Genomic DNA, 24,548 nt, shown 5'->3' on the forward strand with positions numbered 1-24,548 from the left:
AATTTCTTAATTTTGGTCATTTTACCATGGTTATGCAAGATGTTAAGAATAACATTTAATACTCCTTCCATAATCATAATGCATTCTAACATACAGAAATTAACTAGAAATAAAGCTGAATTACTGTACCACAAAGCAAAAGAAAATTCAAATATACAGTAAGTTTATATAGTTCAACATTTTTCCTATGCTTCCAACAGATACCTTTAAGGTTACCTGATTTACCTTATTTTCTTTGCTAATGTAGTCCAGCTGCAAACACCAAGGATGAGTCCAGATTCTACTTAACATCTGAAAATCCTGGAAAAGTTTTGCACCTGCCTTTCCTCTTCCACCTTCACTGCTATTACCTACACCTGATCAATAAAAAAAGCAGTTAATGTTGAGACATAAGAATTCTCTATGTTGGGAGAGGTGGGCAGAGATGGGTTAAAAGAGATGATGGGGATTAAGAAGGGTACTTGTCATGATGAGCACAGGGTGATGTATGGAAGTATTGAATCATTACATTGTACACCTGAAACAAAATTTACACTACATGTTAAAAAACTTGAATTTAAATAAAAACTTAAAAAAACTCTTGTTTTAGACAAAGCCTTTCTGTATCCAATCTTTTGACAATTCTTTCCAAATATTCTTACACAAAGAAATGTACTCCTAAAAATTATGTTTTTCATATTAAAAACATTAAATTTCTTCTGCCCAGAGTAATTTCAACAAAATCACATTTTTCTATGAAAGTGAAATAAAAATGAAATGAATGCACATTTCACTAATATGACAAAATTAACAAGGGAGTAAGATGCAAAACAAAGCCGATTAAAAGACAAAAAGCATTTAAACAATAACATATTTTTCTGTCCAGTTTCAAAAGATGCAAATTCACCAGTAATTAGTAAATCTTGCCTCCACTCATGGCAAGAGAAAATTTAATCGTATGAAACACTAAATCTGGTACTGATTATTCTTATAAGAGGTATTTCTACTAAGTATGATAGAAATCACTCTATGAAAATGAAGTTATCTAATTTCTTGATATACAACTTTCACAGCATTCCCTTATAATTTTTTCATTTCCATAATGTAAGTGATACTCTTTCACATTTGACTTTAGTGTGTCTCCTCTATTTATTACTTTTTAAGTACAGCTAAAAAGATATTATGTTGATCTTTTCAAAGAACCAAATTTCGGTTTCAATGATCTCTATTTTTTTTCCTCCTTTATATTTATTTATGCTCTAGTCTGTATTCTTTCCTTCTTCTTACTTGCTTTGGGTTTAGTTTGCTCTTAGTTTCTTAAGGTAAAAGATTACATTATAAATTTGAGATCTTCCTTCTTTTTAAATTATAGGCATTTACAGTTGTAATTATCCCTCTTTAAGCATGCTTTACTTGCATCCCATATTCAAGAACCTTGTGTTTTTGTTTTCATCTGTTTCTAAATATTTTTTAATTTCCCTTGTGATTTTTTCTTTGATTTATTGGCTATTCGGGGCTGTGTTATTTAGATACAATTGTGAATGTTCTAACTTTCCTTTTGTTAATGTTTTCTAATTTCATTGCCATGCGGTTAAAAAAAATATTGTGTGATTTCATCCTTTTATATTAATTGAAACTATTTTAAAGTCTAAAATATGGTCTATCTTGGAGAATGTTCCATGTGTACTTGAGAGGACTGTGTACTCTGCTGCAGCTAGATGGAGTGTTCTACAGATATCTGTTAAAGTCTAGTTGGTTTATAGTGCTTTCCAAGTCTTGTATTTCCTTGTTGATCTTCTACCCAGCTGTTCTATCACTGAATGCCTTATGAGTCTTTAAATTAATGTAAAGGAAAGAGGGATTAAAAAAAAAGGTAATCGAAACTATATCATTTTATTCTCCAACAAAGACTTAAAAGCCTATTTTTGTTTTGTGGGGGAAAAATTACTCTTGCAAATAACATAAATATCGTCTATTATAGAGAAATTTTATACGACTTTTTTAGGCCTAAGACAGAAAAAGGGAGAAATTAATTTTTTTAATGTTTATTTCTTTTTAAGAGAGAAAGAGGGAGAGAGAGAGAGAGAGAGAGAGAGCAAGCAAGGGAGGGGCAGAGAGAGGGGGAGACACAGAATCTGAAACAAGCTCCAGGCTCTGAGCTGTCAGCACAGAGCCCAACGTGGGGCTCGAACTCTGAACTGAGAGATCATGACCTGAGCTGAAGTCGGACCCTTAACCAACTGAGCCACCCAGGTCCCCCAAAAGGGAGAAAATTTTTAAAGGGAAAAAACTTCTACCAAAAAAGGGAAAAAAAGTTTCTTCTATCTACACTACTGACTTATATTAGCATTGATATTCTTTGTGGGGAATGCAAACCACATAAAAAACATATGCTAATAAGGTAGCCAAATAAACATCCACAAAAAATGTTGTCTACTCAAAAAAAGTACTATCGTTATTGAATCATTCTATCTTAAAAAAATTTTTTTTGACTTCCAAATGACTTTATTTGGAAAACTTGCCAAAAAAGGTTAGGTGAATACATAATGAATTAAGCAGGGCAATCTGTTATTCAACCTCATTTACATCCATGGTTTTTACATGAGATGTTATCATGGGGTCTGAGGTAAACTAATAATGGTCTCCCAAATATATCTACATTGCAAACCTAGGCACCCATGAGTTATTCCTTACGAAAAAAGGAACTTTGCAGATTCAATCAAGATACGGGGCCTAAAGTAAAGAAGACCATCCTAGTTGATCCAGGAGCGTTCAATACAACCACAATAGTTCCTATAAGAGGCATCCAAAAGTGAGAGTCGGAGAAGGTGATGTGATAACATAAGCACAGATTGGAGTGATACACTTTCAATATGGAGAATACAGGCAGCCACCAGAAGCTAAAAAAGACAAGGAAACATTTTCCCTCCCTAGAACATCCAGAAGGAACCAGCCCTGCTGACTTTAGCCCAATGACACTAACCTTGGACCTCCAACCTCCAGAACCATGAGTTGTGTTCTAAGCCATCAACTTGATGGTAGTTTTCTGCAGCAGCAAGAGGAAACCAATACAGCATCCTGGTGAAATGTTTATCAAACCCGGTGCACATAAGAATTACTTGGGCAATTTGTTGTACAGATCCTTAAATTCTATTCCTATAAATTCTGATTTCCTAAATCTGTGATGAGGCACAGAAATCTAAACTTTCTAAGAAGTTTCTCAATGCTTGCACTGCAAATTAGGGTACAAGTCAAAAGAAGAATGGTTGGGGAAAACTCACTGCTTCAATTAGTATCCTAGGGCTGCCGTAGTAAATCACTACAAACCCAAAATTTTAACACGACAGAAATATATTCCTTCACAGCTTGGGAAATCATAAGTCCAAAATCTGTCCTGAGTCAAAATCAGAGTCCACAGAGCCACACATATTCACTCTGGGAGCTCCAGGTGAGGATTTGTTCCTTGCCTCCTCAAGGCAATTCCCTGACTTGTAGCCACATCCATCTTTGCCTCTATGATCACCATGTCGCCTCTTCTGTGTAGATCAAATCTCCCTGAGCATCTCTCCCAAAAGACACCTGCAATTGGAATTAGGGCCCATTTGGACACTCCAGGACAATCTCCTCATCTCAAGATCCTTAGTTTAATCACCTCTGCAAAAATCCCTTTTCTAATAAGGTAACACAGGTTCCAGAAACTAGGTAAGATCTGACCTCTCCAGGTGGCCATCATTCAGCCTACCCCATTACCTTAAGTGTCCTTCAAGGTTATTCAAGGATGAAGACAGTAGAGCTGAAGTAAACTTTCCAAAAATACAAGACTAAAAGCTTTTGATTCTTTACAAATTACAATTCTCCTTTTGATTCTTTACAAATTACAATTATACTATTAAAACCCAGTCTCAATGGAGTATTCTGATGATCAATTAGCTATAATAAACAGGGAACTGGAGATGATCATAATAAAATACCAGGGACTATATAAATAAATTTTATACAGTATCCCCAAGTCCTGAAAATCATTTCAAATCATTTTCCACATAAATGATTAAAAAGGGTTGGGAGTAGTTTGGCCACTAAGAATTTAGAAACACCTTTTAGGATTTCTACATTGCTTTATCACAAAATCCTTACTAATAAAATAATTCCTTTGTACCATTCTCAGAAATCTGATTTTCTCACCTCCAATGTTCCTTCAGTTAACCGTTAAGAATCAAGGCCATTTATAACATAACAAAGCTTTATGAAAGCCTGAAACCCAAGCAATAACAAACTACCAAGAGGTGCCCAGAAGAATTCTACATATAATGAACAATAAGTGAAAAAAGAGTATCTCGTGGATATTAGTTATTCCACTGCCTCAATACTTCAACACAGGCGGCCTTAAAACGCTGACTTTAAGGAAATGGCTGTTACACCTGTTCAAGTCTAAATTTAAATCTTATAGTCATACCACATTCTAATTAGCCACACAGTATAGAAATCTCACAAAAAAACTACCACCCTTGAACTACCATGCAAAGTCCACTAAAACTGGTTAACATTCTTTGGGGTATGCATATTTTATTTCGTAGAAAGTAGAAGACAGAAAGGAGCAACATTTTAAATACTATAGAGTTCCCAGCTCATATCATCAAATAGCCCATCATTAGCCCAAATTCCTACTAACTTTCAAGTTAAGGGTGCTTCACAAAAACAGACACTCAGATCAATGGAACAGAACAGAGAACCCAGATATGGACCTACAAATGTACGGCTAACTAATCTTTGACAACGCAGGATAGCCAATGGAATAATGATCGTCTCTTCAGCAAGTGGTGCTAGGAAAACTGGACAGCGACATGCAGAAGAATTAACCTGGACCACTTTCTTACACCATACACAAAAATAAACAAAATGGATGAAAGACCTAAGACATAAAACCCTAAGACAGGAAGCCATCAAAATCCTCGAGGAGAAAGCAGACAAAAAACTCTTTGATCTTGGCCGCAGCAACTTCTTACTCAACACGTCTCCAGAGGCAAGGGAAACAAAACCAAAAATGAACTACTGGGACCTCATCAAAATAAAAAGCTTCTGCACAGCCAAGGAAACAATCAGCAAAACTAAAAGGCAACCAACAGAATGGGAGAAGATATTTGCAAATGACATATCAGATAAAGGGCTAGTATCCAAAATCTATAAAGAACTTATCAAACTCAACACTCAAAAAACAAATAATCAGGGGCGCCTGGGTGGCGCAGTCGGTTAAGCGTCCGACTTCAGCCAGGTCACGATCTCGCGGTCCGTGAGTTCGAGCCCCGCGTCGGGCTCTGGGCTGATGGCTCAGAGCCTGGAGCCTGTTTCCGATTCTGTGTCTCCCTCTCTCTCTGCCCCTCCCCCGTTCATGCTCTGTCTCTCTCTGTCCCAAAAATAAATAAACGTTGAAAAAAAAAAATTTAAAAAAAAAAACAAATAATCCAGTGAAGAAATGGGCAAAAGACATGAATAGACACTTCTCCCCAAGAAGACATCCAGATGGCCAACCAATACATGAAAAAAATGTTCAACATCACTCATCATCAGGGAAATACAAATCAAAACCACAATGAGATACTACCTTACACCTGTCAGAATGGCTAACATTAACAACTCAGGCAACAACAGATGTTGGCGAGGATGTGGATAAAGAGGATCTCTTTTGCATTGTTGGTGGGAATGCAAGTTGGTGCAGCCACTCTGGAAAACAGTATGGAGGTTCCTCAAAAAATTAAAAATAGAACTACCCTATGACCCAGAAATTGCACTACTAGGCATTTATCCAAGGGATACAGGTGGGCTGTTTCAAAGGGACATATGCACCCCAATGTTTATAGCGGCACTATCAACAATAGCCAAAGTATGGAAAGAGCCCAAATGTCCATCGACAGATGAATGGATAAAGAAGATGTGGTATATATGTACAATGGAGTATAACCTGGCAATCAAAAAGAATGAAATCTTGCCATTTGCAACTACATGGGTGGAACTAGAGGGTATTATGCTAAGTGAAATTAGAGAAAGACAAATATCATATGACTTCACTCATATGAGGACTTTAAGAGACAAAACAGATGAACATAAGGGAAGGGAAACAAAAATAACATAAAAACGGGGAGGGGGACAAAACATAAGAGACTCTTAAATATGGAGAACAAACAGAGGGTTACTGGAGGGGTTGTGGGAGGGGGGATGGGCTAAATGGGTAAGGGGCTTAAGGAATCTACTCCTGAAATCATTGTTGCACTATATGCTAATTTGGATGCAAATTTTAAATAAATAAATAAATAAATAAATAAATAAATAAATAAAGTTAAGGGTGCTTCAAGCACAAATTACAATATCAAGGGATCTCAGACTAATAATATCCCCAGACCCCTAGCAGAAAGAAAAAAAAAAAAAAACCAGCAAATCCTTTCTGGACTAACCAACCTTTATCCTGGGCCTCAAAGAATTCCCACATGTTAATAACCCCAAGGGATACTAGGAACTTATGGTCAAAAGTACTTAAACACACATGGAAACAAGGCAGCATGCTTGAACTGACAGAAATGAGAGAGATGAAAGAGATCTATAAGGATTTCAGAAACTGGAATAATCAGACATAGACTATAACTGTTTACTATGTTTAAAGAAATTTTTAAAGACGGGGCGCCTGGGTGGTAACAGTTGGTTAAGCGTCCAACTCTTGGTTTTGGCTCAGGTCATGATCTCAGGATTCGTGAGTAGGAGCCCCGTGTCGGGCTCTGCACTGCTGGTGCAGAGTCTACTTGGTATTCTTGCTCTCTCCCTCTCTTTCTGTCCCTCCTATGCTGTCTCTCACTCTCTCCCTCTCAAAATAAATAAACTTAAAAAAAAAGAAATGTTAAAGACAATCTTGAAAGTACATGTAAGGCACAGGAAATCATAAAGAACGAACAATTAATTAGCTGGAAGATAACTGAATAAAACTTCTGTGGATAAAAAGTAAGCCACTGAGTTTTTTTTAAGTTTTATTCAGATATAGTTCACATACAATTTACCACTACAATTCATTAGTGTATTCACAGAGTTGTGCAACCATCACCAAAATCCAGTTTTTAAAACATTTTCATCACCCTCAGAAGAAACCCTGCATCCCTAAGCCATTATCCCCCAATTTCCTTATTTCTCCCACATCCCTAGGAAACCACTAATCTACTTTGTCTCTACAGATTTGCCTACTCTGGACGTTTCATGTGAATGGAATCATACAACATGTGGTCATTTGTGACTGGCTTCTTTTACTTAAGCATATGTTTTCAAGGTTGATCTGTGTTGTAGCATGAATCTGCATTTTCTTCCTTTTCATGCTGAGTAATGTTCTATGATATGCATGTACCAAATCTGTTTATCCCTTCACTAGTTGATGGACATGTTCTAGCTCTTAACTATTATGAATAATGATGCTGTGAATATTGGTGTATAAATCTTTTATGTGCACAAGTGTTTTCCTTTCTATTGAGTATACACCTAGACATGTAATTGCTGGGTTATATGGTGACTGTATACTGAACCTTTGAAGGACTGCCAAATTGTGTTCCACATAAGTTGCACCATTTGACATTCCAGACCAGCAACACACAGAGTTCCAATTCCTCCACATCCTTACCACTTGCTGTTTTTTAATTTCTTGGATTATAACCATCCTAGTAATAAAATTTATCTCACTGTGGTTTTGATTTACATTTCCCTGATAGCTTGTTATGCTGAACATCATTTAGAGCAGTGGATCTCAAGCTGAGAGTACATGAAATCATCTGTAGGGCTTATAAAAATGTAAGTGCCTGAGCCCTACTCCAGATGCACTTAATCAGTCTCTAAAGGATGACACTTGGACCCATGCAATTTTAGACACAAAGCATATTACTGTTTTCTATTTATAAGAGTACAATTCAGTGGCATTACGTATAATCACAATGTTGTGCAACCATCACCACTCTCCATTTCTAAAACCTTTTCATCATCCTAGAAAGAAATTCTGTACCCATTAAAAATAACTCTGTATTTCCTTCTCCCTCAAATGCTGGTAACTACTACTCTCTGCCTCTATGAATGTGACTACTCTAGGTACATCTAAGTGGAATCAACAGTATTTGTCCTTTTGTGCCTAGTTTATTCTTTGGGGCTTATTAATATTGTAATGTGTCAACATTTCCTTTTTTAAAAATTAATTTCTTTTGAAAGAGAGAGAGAGCGAGCATGCATGGGAGGGGCAGAGTGTGTGTGTGTGTGTGTGTGTGTGTGTGTGTGTGTGTGTGTATGAGAGAGAGAGAGAGAGAGAGAGAGAGAGAGAGAGAGAGAGAGAGAGAATACCAAGCAGGCTCCACACTGTCAGCACAGAGCCCCATGCAGGGCTCAAAACTCACAAACCGTGAGATCATGACCTGAGCTAAAACCAAGAGTCAGACGTTTAACCAAATGAGCCACCAGGCGCCCCAGCATTTCTTTTCTTTTTAAGACTGAATATCCCATTGTGTGTGTGTGTGTGCGTGTACATAAAGGAAAATTAAGAGGGCTTTAATTTCTTTGAAATTCATTAAAAGTCAGTCTTATGACTTTAATTCTGTAAATATTAAATCTATTATAAGTTATCACTACTAAAATTAACACCAAACTATTGCTAGTATAAAAAGCAAAATTTAAATGAACTTCTTAAAACCAAGTACAATCTAAAAAGAGTCAAATATAGAAACAAAAGAAATTTTGGAATGTGTAACAGAAAAATACCAAACATTGTAAATACAAGTGAGAGAGATGGGTGATAAGTTTCTAGTAAGAATCAAGATACCTTTAATAGAACCCATGTGGCCTTTTATGGACATTTTTCTCAAAGGGACTATTAAGTCAGGTTATTCCACTTTAAGGAAAAGAAAACATCACATTTAGTAGGGTGGAACCCCAGACCTTTTCACAATTAAAATATTCATGGCACCAGATGAGAATTTAACAATCATACTTTTCAGAGTTTGAAGCTTTTAATAATTAGTACTTTAGATATTTACTATCAATTAAAGCCACAAAGAATAAAGCCCCCTTAATTCTTAAATATTGCATTACCCTCAAAAGAGTACATTTTAAGGTCTATATATGAGCCATTAACATTTTGCTATTAGTTATTAAAGACAACTGATTCTCTGATACTTGAAAACACGGTAGCTGGCATTTTCTCTAAGATAAAACAAAATTTTAAATGGAAAAAAAAGTAAATTAAATGACCAAATTTACTACCTGTTATTACTCAGATATAAATGAAAGGTAAGTCTGGATATCCCTCTCTAAGTACATAGTAGCTCTCTCATTGGAATAACATTTGGTTACTTAATTATGCCTCCAGTTTTTGTCATTCAAAACACAATGGTACAATAAACCTAACAGTTTCTGACTGATACACAAATGAAAATGTGTGCCTTCCAGAAGTGATTTTCAGGACGCCTGGGTGGCTCAGTCGGTTAAGTGTCCGATATCAGCTCAGGTCATCATCTTGTTGTCTGTGAGTTCGAGCCCTGTGTTGGGCTCTGTGCTGACAGCTCAGAGCCTGGATCCTGCTTCGGATTCTGTGTCTCCTTCTCTCTCTGTCCCCCCACCCACCACTCATGCTCTGTCTCTGTCTCTCAAAAATGAATAAATGTTAAATTCAGCAAAAAAGCACTTCTGTAAAACACTAACATTCAAATCCTATTTTCCCCAAAGCAAAATAATGCTTGAGGACCATCATTATTCTGTTCTCTAAAATGCCCTGCTGTTAAAAAATTAAAATAAAATAAAATGCACTGCTAATATGAAGAGTATCCCTTTACTGATAAAAAGCATCATTTTAATATGTGTGTACATACTTCCACCTTCTATTATTTTTTTGATCAATTATTTTATTCACAATGGCTAATGGGTACTTTCTAACCTGTATCCCCTAAATAAACCTAACGTATCACTTGGTGAAAGTTACCAGAATGAAGTGACTAAGAAATAAGAAATCTCACTTCAGACCAGAGGCTAGGTTTTGCTCTGTGAACAGTGACAACCCTGGGCACATAGTCATGGACACACACACAGACACATGAGCTTACTGATGATAACATTAATACCTATCCATTGTATTTTTTAAAAGCCCATAGTAAAGAATAAGAAGTATTCTTATCTAAAAGATCCTCATAATGAAACCACCAAAAAACCAAAAAACCAAAAACAATTTCTGTCAAGCATTTTCGTGTATTTTAGGCATTTGTGTATATTTTTATTATAATGTTGGGAGCATAATATATGTCCTGCCTTGCATTTTGCTTTTTTTTGCCTTTTATTATTGTGGTTCAATTTTTTAAATAATACACTGGACTTTTATATATTTTCTCTTACATTACTCACTAATAATTTTCCTGAAATAAAGCTCATTACAAGCTAAGAGCATTATTCAATATACTGTGTATGTTTTTTTCACCAGTTTGCTCCTTAGTTTATTTTGACTATTTAGTGTTTTTTAAATTAGAAATAATTTGTGCTTTTACAAAATAATCATACCCATGTTATTCAAATGCACAATTGAAAAAAAAAAACAAATGACATGGTAAAATTACTAAAACAACATCCTTCAGAAAAAGAATGTCTTTAGAGAAAATATAAAAATAAACTAAGCATATTTGTTACCTGTTAAGTGATCTAAGTAGTACTGATAGAGCTTGCACTGAATAGGAGTCATTCTCACAGCTAACACATATTCATGTTTTGGAGGCAAGAACTTTGTTAACGCTGTATAATCTTTCCTCTGTAATTAACAAGAAAGATAATGAAAATTAGTTAACCTAAATATATGAAAGGAATTGACTGTTCAAAGAATTATCATTGCTTGCAACTAAAAGATATGCATAAACAGATACCAAACATACAAGAAAGCATTTTCTTAAACATATTTACCCTCTTTAATCACATAATGATGATCATATGATTGTAATTATTATATTTCATATGACTATACAATATGATGTATTGGTAATAAGAGACTGCAACACACCAGGCAGGTTTTAAATTGAAGTTTACTTGTGTTACCAACCAAGTAATTTATGTTTTCAAATGGTCTCCTCTATATAGAAAAAAGAAAGAAAAAACGTGGGAAGGGAATATAGTAGGCAGTGTTAAGAAAAAGACTTGCTTTAATCATACACTAAAAACAATGAATCAAAGTCTGATGCAGTCTGGGTTGTCCTTCGGGTAAGATGTGCCAATATACCAGAGAATAACACATAACTTTAGGGGAACTGTTTACCCACTTGAGAAAGCAAGCCATGTATAAACACCCTTGAAACCATTTAATTATAAGAACAAGAAATAACAAACACAAATGTGCTAGATACAAATGACTACTAAACCAGGAAAACATTGCCTAGGTAGCAGCAGCAATACAGAAACAGAGGAGTTGCTAGTACCTGTGGCTAACCTGAACAAACAGAACGACTGCCTTATATGATGGTAGAATATCCAGCCAGGAAAAAAAAAAAAAGAATATCCAGCCAGAAGCACAGTCTATCTCTAAAGATTTGTTACATCTTTGTGGCTATGATTAATATCTAGTGTCTGAAGAAAATGTGCGGATCTTAAGATCTACTAACTGCTGGCTCAAACTCTATATACTTATTCACTCACCAATAGAGGCTCACTAAATATCTGTATGTAAACAGTACTAACTAACCCATTCAGGTTATTTTATTACTTCAAATTAATAAAACTGTTTCTTCAGGATTTTGTTAAAAATGACCCTCTCACAATTCATAATTGCATTTCCTACAAATATTTCAAATAAGTGAGGTTCAAGCCACTATACTATAAAATTAAGGTGAGCATAGGAATTTCTTAATCATAATAGCTGTGTTTCTTTTACATACTCCCTATCTTAAAGATGAGAAATCTAAACATTAACATATTAAAATATGAAGCTATACACTTGGCAAATGAATTAATCAAGTATGCTCTAAACCTCACAATGGAACTCTTTTTTTGAAAGTTCAATGTTTCAAAAACTTTTGAAGACAAGGCTAGGAGATTTAACTATAAAACTATATATTGAAAAAAGAGGAAAGAAAACATAAAACAAAGTTTAAATTCAGAAAACATTTGGGATTGTAATCTAACAAAGCAACGATATTTTATTATATGGAACATATTTGTACCTGAACACATCCAGCTAACATCTCATAGAGAATGTGAGCACGCTTTTTCATCACTCTGACATCTACCATGGTAGAATCTGCACACTGACCATTTTGGATTGGATTTATAAATCGATTCCTGAACTCCTTAATGGATCCCAGCAAATTTTCCTTGATAAAGTTAACCATGCAATGATCTAAGAGAGAAGACATTAGTTCACTAACGACAATAATAGCTAAAAGGGACTCAGATAAACTTTCTGATAAAATGTTCATGTCAAAAACACATGCCATGGAAGCATTAGAATTAAGCTACAAAGAACAAACAGTAAACTGAGTATAGACTAAACATTGGTTATAAGTCAGTTCTGGAACTGGATTTCCAAACCACATGAGAAATTCAAATAAAACCATCCCTATATTCTAGATATGAATGTTTAAAAAAAACACCTAAGAACATTTTATTCTACTTCCCTGTTCTTTATAATAGATATGGAGTATGAAACAAGTATTTTGTAATTCTAACCATGATTTTATGGACAGCAAGGATATCTAGTGAAAAAACATATATATTGAATCAAAATAATAAAATCAGGTAATAAGCCACTATATCAAATTTTGTATTAACTGTTCTAGTTCCAGAAGCTCTTAATAGTTATCAGCTGTCCTATACAATATAAGATCACAATGTGAAATAGCATTTTTTCACCATTTCAATATAAATTAGCAGTTATTACATCAAAATTGATATTTACAGGATACAAAGGACTCTCTTAGAAAATTCTAAGAATATATAATTAGATATTAAAAAAGTAAGACAGAACATATTCTCATTATAGCATAGCCCTTAAAAAGTCATGAATAATATGGGTGCCTGGTTGGCTCAGTCGGTTCAGCATCTGACTTTGGCTCAGGTCATGAGTTGGAGTCCCACATTGTGTGAGCACAAGCCCTGCTTCAGGTGCACACGAGCCCCACTTCTCTCTCTCTGCCCCTCGATCACTGTGTCATCTCTCTCTCAAAAAAAAAAAACAAAACTAAAAAATAAAGTCATGGATAATATTGAGAATTAAGTGCAGTGCAATCAAGAACTAGGAATGAACTCTACATGCAGTGTCACTTAAAGCAAAGTTCCACGGGAGTAAAAAAATACTTCTTTGTGAATTTCACTGTCAAACACCACTGGTTTGCTTTCTTCACTGTATCATAAAACTCTTCTTTTTTTTTTTTTAAATTTTTTTTTTCAACGCTTTTTATTTATTTTTGGGACAGAGAGAGACACAGCATGAACGGGGGAGGGGCAGAGAGAAAGGGAGACACAGAATCGGAAACAGGCTCCAGGCTCCGAGCCATCAGCCCAGAGCCTGACGCGGGGCTCGAACTCACGGACCGCGAGATCGTGACCTGGCTGAAGTCGGATGCTTAACCGACTGCGCCACCCAGGCGCCCCTCATAAAACTCTTCTAACTAATGTTTTATTGTTTTTGCAACGTGAAGTAGCATTTCTACAAATGAAGTAACAGAAAAGGGGGAAACTGGAACAGATAAAAAATGAAGATAAAATATAGGTTACAATGAAGTAATAACCAGTATTACAAATAATAAAATAAAAAATAATTAAGTTACTAAAGGGCTGGAAATAACATAAAAATAACAAAAAACTATTACAACGGATTATAAATAGGAAATTTCAATTTATTAGCTGAATATAACTCCTGTTCCCTCAAGTATTCTCACACATATGAAAATGAGAGAAATTCACAAGTCACCTGGGTTCCCATCATCTGTCCTCAGTCTGAACAAATTCTATGCTGACACAGATTCGACATAGCTCTCCTTTTCGCATCTCCACATTCCTAAAAATATTCACACTTGGCATTTCTTTTCAATTTCCTATAGTACCTCTCCCTAAATTATAGTTTGTTACAGTATCTCCTGAATAGTCACCAATGCATTGATACTTTTAAAGCCATCATTAATACATCTGATAATTTTTATAGATTTCAAATTCTATGTTTATATTTGAACATTCAAAATGGTACACCTTTTGACTGTGGTTTACCATTCATATTTATAAAGCATTCCACTTGAAATGTATGGTATTCTTTCATAGAAGACTAAGATGGACCTATGTAGATCATGGTCAGAGACTATACTAGACAGAAGAAAGGCAAATGGCAAAGTGGCAAAAATATATCTGAGGCAATGCCAAAACTCTACAACATAACTGCAGATATTAACTCACACTCAATTAGGTTATTTTGAAGTGGTGTTCCTGTTAAAATAATCCTCCTCCTTGATCGTATAGAATTCATAGCTTTTGAAACAGCAGATGCTTCATTTTTCAGAATATGGCCTTCATCACAAACAACAAAGTCGGGGCCTATAAAAATGTGTAGAAAAAACAACATTTAAGCTGAAAATGTAATCCATTTAAGTAAATAAGTTAACCCTTTAAAGTGCTGCTCTTGTGGGAATAAAACAACACGCTCATAAGAACAGTCATGTTTTATCTGCTGCTATATTTGCTGTATTTTGTAATGTGGCACTAACTAGTATTAATTATATCCCAACAGTAGAGTATTATATCCCAACAGTAAAGTACTACTACAGATGGTACTTAAGATTCTCTGAATAAGAATACAAAAATAAAAATAGAAGAGTGTAAAGATCTCTCTAACATATTTAAGGTATTTGAAAAAACAAAATATATTAATAATTGAAAAACAGTAGCTAAAGATATATTACAGCACAACATATCAAGTTAACACAACTGCCTAAGACTAAGCAATTCATATATACGTGAAAAGACAAATTTCAAGCTACATTTTAAGAAATACTGTATAAATCAATTGGCTATGCAGTATCTTCCATGTAACTTATTCCAAATAACTAATACACTTTGCAGGGAGAAAATTTAATTGATAAAGGACAGATAAATTGATTGTTATATGGCTACAGGATGGGGGAGAACACTTTCCAAGCTATAAAAGACCTTACACCTGAGAGTAACGTCTTCAAAAGAAATACATCCACTTTCATAACATATTATTGCTTCCTAAAGCACTGTTTATACACAACTTGCTTGCTGGTTAACACACATACTACTTTAAATATTGATTTCAACAAAAGCAGTTGTCAAATTACTCCCCATCTGTTAGGCGTTAGAGAAAATTCATCTTCTACATGATTTCAAAAGTAAACATTTCAGTATGATTGGCCAAATAATACAATTATTATTCAGTATTCAGATGGGGCTACACAAATATTAAGACATTTTAAAATTACTAATATACTTTCTAAAAACAAAAATCTACACATAGCTTTGTATTAAAAAGCTACATACTGGTTTCTTTTGAATCCTGAAAGTTTTCAAGAAAGAAAAATTGTGTTTTACACAAGTGACTTAACTGATTTTCACCATCTAACATTCAGTGTCATGAGGGTATGCTAAAACAGGTACTCCCATACAATCTTTGTGAGCGTCTAAATTACTATCTGACATTTTGGAAGACAACTTTACAGTATCTATTAAAATGTAAAATAGTGTACCTTCTGACCCATTATTTCAATTTCTGGGAATTTATCCTAAAGATATACTTCAGCAAGTATCCAAAAATACATAAAAATATTCTGTGAAGCACTGGTTGTTATGGTGGAAAATTGAAAACAACCTAAAAGCTTATCAAAGGGTGTTAATAAAATTATGATTTAATGGAATGTTGCAGAACTAAAATTAATGATATAGATATCTATGTACTAACCTGGAAAGACATGCCAAAATATATTAAATAAAAAGATGCAATGTGCAGAATGTATGTTATGCTGTTTGTATTTAAACAACCACTTCAAACAGGGTGATTTTATCTATGTATACATATATGTAGCAAAGGACTAAACCTGCCCAACCTTTGCCTTCAGCAGCTGGGAGGTAACCTCTAAACTTGGAATATGCTGCCTGAGAAAATGGTCTTTGTTTACTTGGATGGCTTAGGACACACACCAGATAGTCTAAAAAGGTGAATTATCGGGTCAACAAGGCCTTTGGCATCTTCTTGACCTTTAGAAGGGGTAAAGACTAAGATCACTCACATGGGTGGTCAAACATGTCTTTGTGACCAAGCCCAAACTCTAAACACCAAGGCCTGGATACATGTGCTTGGTTAGCAACGCTTTGTATGTACTGTTACACATCATTGCTGGGAGAAGTAACTGCGGTCTGCACATTTCCACTGACAGATCAGTAGGATTTCTCCTGGATGCCCTGTGACTTTTCCTGTTGCTGATTTTAATTTGTATCCTTTCACTGTAATAACCAACACAGCTTTTCTGAGTTCCATGAGTTCTAGTTAATTACTGAACCTGAGAGTGGCCTTGGGACTCTAAACACTGCAATATAAAAAACATGCCTGAAAAAACACCCACACAATCTTCTTTAAAAACAGGCAGAGATTGGGGCGCCTGGGTGGCTCAGTCGGTTAAGCGGCCGACTTCGGCTCAGGTCATGATCTCGCGGTTCGTGAGTTCGAGCCCTGCGTCAGGCTCTGTGCTGATAGCTCGGAGCCTGGAGCCTGTTTCCGATTCTGTGGCTCCCTCTCTCTGACCCTCTCCCATTCATGCTCTGTCTCTCTCTGTCTCAAAAATAAATAAACGTTAAAAAAAAATTTAAAAAAAAAATAAAAACAGGCAGAGGACCCAAAGAAGACATGCAAATGGGCAACAGGTACACAAAAAATACCTCAACATCACTAATCACCAGGAAAATGTAAATCAAAACCACAATGAGATATCACCTCATATCTGTTAGAATGACTATTCTCAAAAAGACAAGAGATAACAACTGTTGGTGAGGATGTAAAGAGAAGGGAACACTTGTGCAACATTGGTAAGAAGGTAAATTGGTGCAGGCACTATGAAGGTTCCTCTAAAATTGAAAAGTAGAATTACCATATGAAACAGCATTTTTAATTCTGGGTATATATCCAAGGAAACAAAATCATTATCTCAAAGAGATATCTGCACTCCCACGTTCAGCCAAGACATGGAAAAACAACCTAAGTGTCCACTGATGGATGAACTTTTATTTTTTAATATATACCTTTTCCTTCTGTTTGTATTTTGCTTGAGAACATGTATTGCTTTTATAATTTAACTTAAAAAGAACTATTTATTAGTGTGGCAATGGAAGGCAAGGGGGCCCTTTCCTTAATAGGGCTATCTGAGCAAATAAGAGTAGGAAGACAGAATAAAAGCAAATATACTCATGAATAACCCTGAATCAACAAAAAAGCTAAAAGATGTTATTCATATTCTGTTTACAAAGATAGGAATGTACATAACATCCTAACATAAAAAAGTTTTAAAATCTTAAGAAGTTTTAGGGGGCCTGGGTGGCTCAGTTGCTTAAGTGTCCGACTTTTGATTTGGGCTCAGGTCATGATCTCACGGTTCTTGAGTTCGAGGCCCTGCATTGGGCCACGCACTGGCAGTGCAGAGCCTGCCTGAGATTCTCTGTCTCCCTCTCTCTCTGCATAAGTTTAATAATCCTGAATATCTACTTTCTGGAAAACCTCATGCCAATGATCTATGAATGAAGTGGTAGGATGTGAAAACAGCTATATTTAGAAATCATAATAGAAAAAATAAAGGGAGAATGCAGTCATGCAGTTCTGAAAAGGGATTATAGCAAGAGGCTTGAAGAAAAGTTCTTCTGTTCAAAAATCAAGCCTGAGTGAAATAGTTCAATACACCATGGAAATCTGTCATTATTTTATTTAATTACCTAGGTCTATTTTATTGTTTAAATCAAATAGTACCTTGAATTAATATTGTGTGTATATATAAAGGACTGAAGTACTGATAACATGCTACAAACCAAATAAAGCTTGAAAGCCTTATGCTAACTGGAAGAAGTCAGATATTGTATGATTTCACTTTTATAAAATGTCCAGAAATATTTTTATGAAATCTCCACAAAAGGAAAATCCACTGAGACAAAAAATATGTTGGTAGTTTCCAGGTGATAGGGCATTTGAAAGTGACTGCTAATGGGTACAAAATTTCTTTTTGAGGTAAATGAAAATGCTGTAGGGTTCAACAAAATAGTGGTGATAGTTACATAACACTGTAAATATACTAAATGCCACTGAATTATATTTTAACATGGTTAAATGGATTTTATGTTATGTGTATTTTTACCACAACAAACTCTAGTCATTAAATTAAAATGAGATAATGTAGATTAATACTAAAGCTACCACAATGAATAAATGCTTAGCGTGACTTAACGTTAACTGTACTATGAATTAAACAACAACAAAAAGCTAGTAATGAGGTTATAAAGAGATAACTCTATTCATTTGTCAAAACCCATTAAACTCTACATTACAAAGTATATACTTTCATGTGTACAAATAATAAAACACAGAAACTAACCTAAGTGACTTTAGAAAATAACGTTTTAACTATAAATTATTAAGCTATAGACAAAAACAATCATAAACACTGTACTATAGTGGTTAAATCTGTTTCTCACATAGAAACAACTGTGAAACAATATGGTTAACAATTCTGAAATTACTTTAGTGTGTAATGAAACTGAACAAATAAACGGATGGCAGGTGGCTGGAGCCAGGATTCCCATAGTTGGAAAGACAAGTAACAGATTAACGATGAAGGTGAAACTGAACCTATGACACTGGATTAGAGTCAAAGACACCATTACAAAATCAAATTTATCTCTATACACACACACAAAGGGATAGATTTGTGCATAGACATAGATTAGTACACATATCACCTAGTTCTGTCTGCTTAGAGGACTTAGAAGCAAGTAGTACTTAGAAGCAAGCAAGTACTCCAGTAGTAACAAACACTACTAAGCACCAGATCTTGGTTTGTAAACACTATTTTTCAATAAGAGAAACCATGGCACATTACTGAAATGGTTAATTCCGGGGTAGGGGGCAGAGACAATATAACATGAGCCTGGAATACCTTATAGTACCAGAAAGTAATGAAGTGCTTAAAACAACAACAAAAAGAATGAAATATCAAAGGGATACACGAACCAATCTACAAATGTGAATGAGCTTCCTTCCAATGGCCAAATAGTAACAATTTGAACAGCAAAATAACATTATAGTCTAAAATATAAACTAATAGATTATTAGTCTATACTGCTATAAATCAATGATTGATTATATAAAAAAGGACAAATATTTCTTAAAGAAAAATTCCAAATTTTATGTGTAGATACTGGCCACTAAGGGAGACAGAGCTTAATCCCAGCCTTCCCCTAACTTGGGTAAGCTAGACTTTGTGACTGACTTCCAAAGAACAGGGACAGGTAAAAATAGCAGATCCAGTAATGTCATGTCATTCTAATGTACTCCTGATATGATTGTGATAAGAAGGGTGTTTCACCTCTGGTAAATTTTTTCAAAAACCTGTAACTCCAAACTAATTACAAGAAAAACAACAAATACACACTAGTGAACATAAAATAGGATACTTGCACAGTACTCAAGACTAACAAGATAATGAAAAATAAAGATAGAAATTGTCATAGACCAGATAAAACTGTGAAGACAAGCCAATTAAATGAAATGTGGTATACCCTGGATCAGATCCTGGAATAGAATGCAAACAAGAAAAATGGTCAAATTCAAATATAGTTTGGTGTTTAGTTAACAATAAACCAACACTGTATCAATTTCTTAGTTTTGACAAATCTACCATGGCAATACAAGCTGTTAACAGTGGGAAATCTGGATGTAAGGAATATGGGAGCTTTTTTTTACTATCACTTCAAGTTTTCTGTAAAAAATTATTCTAAAGTAAAACATGTTTAAAATGTCACTAAATGATTTACATGGAAATAACAAATGTTACTCTTCACGTTATGAGCTTTAATTTTTTTAAATGTATTTCCTCATGAACAAATCACAATATTAAGCGTTTGGACACTGTTGTTTTAACTATTCCAAAGCAACTTTCTGAAAAATATGTTGCAATACTATTCACTAGCTTAAAGTTCTCTGACAATAAAACCACCACAGAACTTTTAGACAAATATTTTAATCACGGGAGAAAGATAAACTCATTGAGCCTTAGATTTACAATGGCAATGTTACTTTGGTGCATGTTAGTTACATCATTACCTAAAAAAAGAGGCAAAACAGTACAAACATTTAGTTCTAAGATTAATAAGGTCTGAGAATTTAATGTATAACATGGTGAGTATAGCTGGTAACACTAAATTTAATTGTAGAATTAAAATTTGCTAAAAGAGTAAAACTTAAATGCTCTCACCAAAAAAAAAAAAAATGGGGTGAGTAAATATGTGAGGTCATAGATGTGTAACTCAAAGTGGTGAATCCTTCTGTAAGGCAGGAAGCTAATGGGCAACAGGAGTATGGACCTTAGACGTCTTGATGGAGAGCCCCAACCGGGGACCACCCTATTCCACCCATGTAACAGTCAGTTTGCAATTACAACATCCCAACAGAGGAAGAGTTAAGTTTGTTGTGCGTGTTGCACTTTTGCAGAAAGCAGCTGCTTGTCCTTATTTGACCTATGTCTCTAGAATAGAAATAATGCTGTGGTTTCCTACCCCATAAAGGTGTTTCAAATACACATTGGGAAAGGACATGCATAGTTGTCTAATTATTATATAATCCAAGCCTGTCACTCAAATGTTGCAAACCTAGGAACTACCCAAAAGAAAAAACTGATATAAGCCCACACCGAGGAGTTTCAGGACCTCAGTCTCTCTGGAGTTGCCAGCTTCTCCCTTGGAGTGTACTTTAATAAAACTTTGCTCTGCTTTTCTTGCGTTTCACTGCTCTGTAATTATTTAATGTGGCAGCGAGAATAGCAAGCCACTTTCCTTTTCCATCTAACTCTTGGTAACACTTCCAAATGTATTTATATGTCAAATCATCACACTGTATAATTTAAGTATCTTACAATTCTGTGAATTACACCTGAAAAAAAATGTGAAAAGAATATAATATAAAAAAATAAATGAAAAAAAGGTAAAGTGACGGATTCTAAAGAATACTGTTACTCTGACAGTGAAAATTACATTTTCTCAACACACATCTAAAGCCTCAATAAGTGTCTTAATGTAATTAGATATGTTAAGATAAAGTTTAAAAAGGAAAAAACAAATAATTAAAAGTTAATTCATTTTGTGGGGCACCTGGGTGGCTCAGTAGGTTGAGTGTCTGACTTTGGCTCAGGTCATGATCTCGCAGTTTCTGAGTTCGAGCCCCGCATCAGGCTCTGTGCTGACAGCTCGGAGCCTGGAGCCTGCTTTGGATTCTGTGTCTCCCTCTCTCTCTCTGACCCTCCCCACCTTGCACTCTGTTTCTGTCTCTCTCTCTCTCTCTCTCTCTCTCTCTCTCAAAAATAAATAAAAAGATTAAAAAAAATTAAAAAAAATTAATTAGTTTTGCAAATAGTACAACTTGCTGCTTTTCCAAGTGCCAATTAAGAATTAAATATTTGGATCTTAATGTCCTAAGGTTAGACAGTGTTGCAAATATTAACTTTCCATAGTGATGACACTTCAAAACATAGTGGGGGGGACCATGTAGCAATTCTTCTAATGATATAAAGTTGGGAAAGAAACTTAAGAACTGTTTTCAGAGTATGGAGAGAGGTCTTGTTATCATCTAATATTCAGACAGCTGGAAGAAAATGCAATTGTGACATAGGCACCTAATGTAATTTTACTTATTAACAAGATCTCCCATAAAAACTTCAAATACTTCCAGACTCAACAACTGAATTCTGAACAGCTGGCAACAGTAAGGGTGCTATCACCTTAATAAAATTTTACTAAGAAAAAAAAAAGAAGGAAAAAACCTGAAGGATAAACAAAAACCAGCTACTTACCAGTTGCTCAATAAAGTAGTTACCTGTTAAACCGAACATCAGCAATTTTTTATTCAACTTATTTATCTCAGTGTCTCTTAATATATTACCTGGATCAACCAAAGCTTTGTTAAAGATTTCCTTAAGTTTCCTACTCTTCACATTCCTTCCTTGAGCAAGATTTCTGTACATCTCATAGCCTATGATCATAACACCACCATCTTCTTGCCACCTCTGCAGCATGTAGCTTCTCTCCTGAGGACGTTTCACAGTTGCTAATTCAGAGACCTTTTGTGAGAAAATAAAGATTTTTAAAGGTAGCTATTAGGAATGTAGGAATACTACTTATTCCCATGTAAATATGCATCCTTAATAATTAAAAATCCTTTTCTTTTACTATATGAATTTCTTGCAGTTATTTTAATAAGAGAAAATATTTAAAATATAATACCTCAAGCTTCTCATCATCTTTTAATCCTTCCTGCCACTTTTCAAATTCATTCATCCAATTCAAAGCGGTATTAAGAGGACAAACCACTAAAGCTGTGCTGAAATCCAATTTGTCACACAAAAGAACCGTATGAAGAAAACTTACCACCTACAAAAAACCAAATTAAGTTACCATCTTCAACTAAAATATCAGTAAAAAAGTTAAAATAAATGAAACAATCTTACGATTTAATAGCTTGGTTTTCTTCTACCTTTAAACAATAAAGCAACCAATCAAAGCTCACAATGTCCAAACAAGGCAAAGTACATGGAAAGCGATATTATAATATATAAAAAGATGGAGTTTGACTACATAATATATAAGGTTCTTCTAACCTTAAAGCTTCATGATCCTATGATCAATAATAATAATAATAATAATATGAATATAAGAAGTAACCATACCAAAACTATGACGAAGTCGCTGGTCTCCACACAACGTCTATCCCCACAAATGTTCAGAAGCTACCATCACCCATTCAGAAGAGAATTCTGCTATGCAGTACTTTTCTATTTTCAAGTGTTCTAACTTGATACCTTGGGAAGATCGAAGCAGAGTACAAGGACCCTAAGCTTGCCTTATCCCACAAATACAACTAGATAACTATCAAATCATCATAAATACCCAAGAAACTGACCAAAAGCCTGGCAGGATAAATTCTACAACTAAAGGTAAAGAAGAGGCCACATCGAAGAAAGTAGGAAGTGTGGAGATGCAGTTTAGGGCAGAAAAGGATCATGGTCGCTGTGGCAGGGAGGGAGCCATGGTTACAGAGAAGGGTAAGGGACAGAATATCACACAGTAAAGCAGACAGGGAAAATGAATCCCCACAGCAACTGGCTTAGAAAGGGAGGGGCTGAATTTCATGAGTTCTTGAAAAAAGCGGGGCTTAAGTTTTAAAGGTCAGCAGTCATCGCTAAAATGGAGCCCTGAAGACACTGTGCTGCTCTTGAAGAGAAGGCAAACAGCCCATGGGCATACAACATGGAAAGAACGAATTGAAGAGCAACTGGAGCACACAGTGGGCAAGATATATGCTTATCTCAAACCACATCCCAGCACTCACCAAGAGATCCCTCCAGGAACAAAAAAACTGGCCAGCACCATTTCTCTGTCCTGACCCTGAGCATAAGCACTGGCACTCCCTACCTAACTTATATACAATAAGCCCCCAACAACAGCACTCCACGGGAAGCACCCCTCCAAGTCACCCCCAGACCAGCCCAAACCCCTGCTCACACCATGTCCCCTGACCAAGGAGTTTTCATGGTCTTGTTTTAGCAGCAGTTGCAACAGTTCTCATTCCACAAGCAGACCAGAGCACACCCAGTTAAAACTCACCATATTCAGACCATGGACCAAACACTGCTAAGATAAAGAAAGCCTCTGCAGACAACTGGCCTGAAGGATAAAGCAGCCAGGACAAAACAGCAAAGCACACGCAGCACCCATTGGAGTTAGTCCCAGAAGCAACAGACCCTGGGGAACATGGGACACTATATGGCACAGCACTACAGGACCTCTTGTTCATAAGGCCATTACCCTAACGAACAGGAGATGTAGCTTACTTTTCTAACACAGTGAAACAGGCACAGAGACACAGACAAAATGAGAAGACAGAGAAATTTATCCCAGATGAAAGAACAAAATAAGGCTAAGGCCAGAGATCTAAGTGAAACAGATATAAGTAATTAACCTAAGAGGGAATTTAAAGTAAGGATAAAAGGATATTCACTGGACTTGTGAAAAGAGAGGAAGACATGAGTGAGACCCTTACCAGAGAGATAAAGAATAACACAGCAGAGATAAAACTCTCAATAAACAAAGTGAGAAATAGGCTCCCTGGAATGAAGAGCAGAATGGAAGAAGCACAGGAATGAATTAATGACCTAGAGGACAGAGTAATGGAAAGTAATCACGTTAAACAAAAGAGAGATAAAAGAATTATGCAAAATAAGAACAAAATTAGGGAAATCAGTGACTCCTTCAAACATTAATAACATTTGTATTTATATAACCCCCAA

At 35.3% G+C, this 24,548-nt stretch overlaps 1 protein-coding gene across 7 annotated transcripts in view; it reads right to left on the reverse strand.

Moving 5' to 3' along the window:
* ATRX (ATRX chromatin remodeler) overlaps positions 1–24,548 on the reverse strand; it is a 322,803-nt gene that overhangs the window by 101,198 nt on the left and 197,057 nt on the right. For all 7 annotated transcript variants that reach the window (XM_047076254.1, XM_047076252.1, XM_047076256.1 and 4 more), the window contains 6 exons: positions 22,486–22,632; positions 22,145–22,322; positions 14,398–14,535; positions 12,174–12,349; positions 10,657–10,774; positions 226–356 (listed from right to left, as the gene is read on the reverse strand). In XM_047076254.1, coding sequence (XP_046932210.1) covers positions 226–356; positions 10,657–10,774; positions 12,174–12,349; positions 14,398–14,535; positions 22,145–22,322; positions 22,486–22,632 — 888 coding nt within the window. The remainder of the gene's footprint in view (positions 1–225; positions 357–10,656; positions 10,775–12,173; positions 12,350–14,397; positions 14,536–22,144; positions 22,323–22,485; positions 22,633–24,548) is intronic.

Source organism: Lynx rufus, unplaced genomic scaffold (assembly GCF_022079265.1).
Source record: "Lynx rufus isolate CCGP_SWC_20201006 ecotype Redwood Valley unplaced genomic scaffold, mLynRuf1.p SCAF_14, whole genome shotgun sequence".
NCBI classification, from domain to species: Eukaryota; Metazoa; Chordata; class Mammalia; order Carnivora; family Felidae; genus Lynx; species Lynx rufus.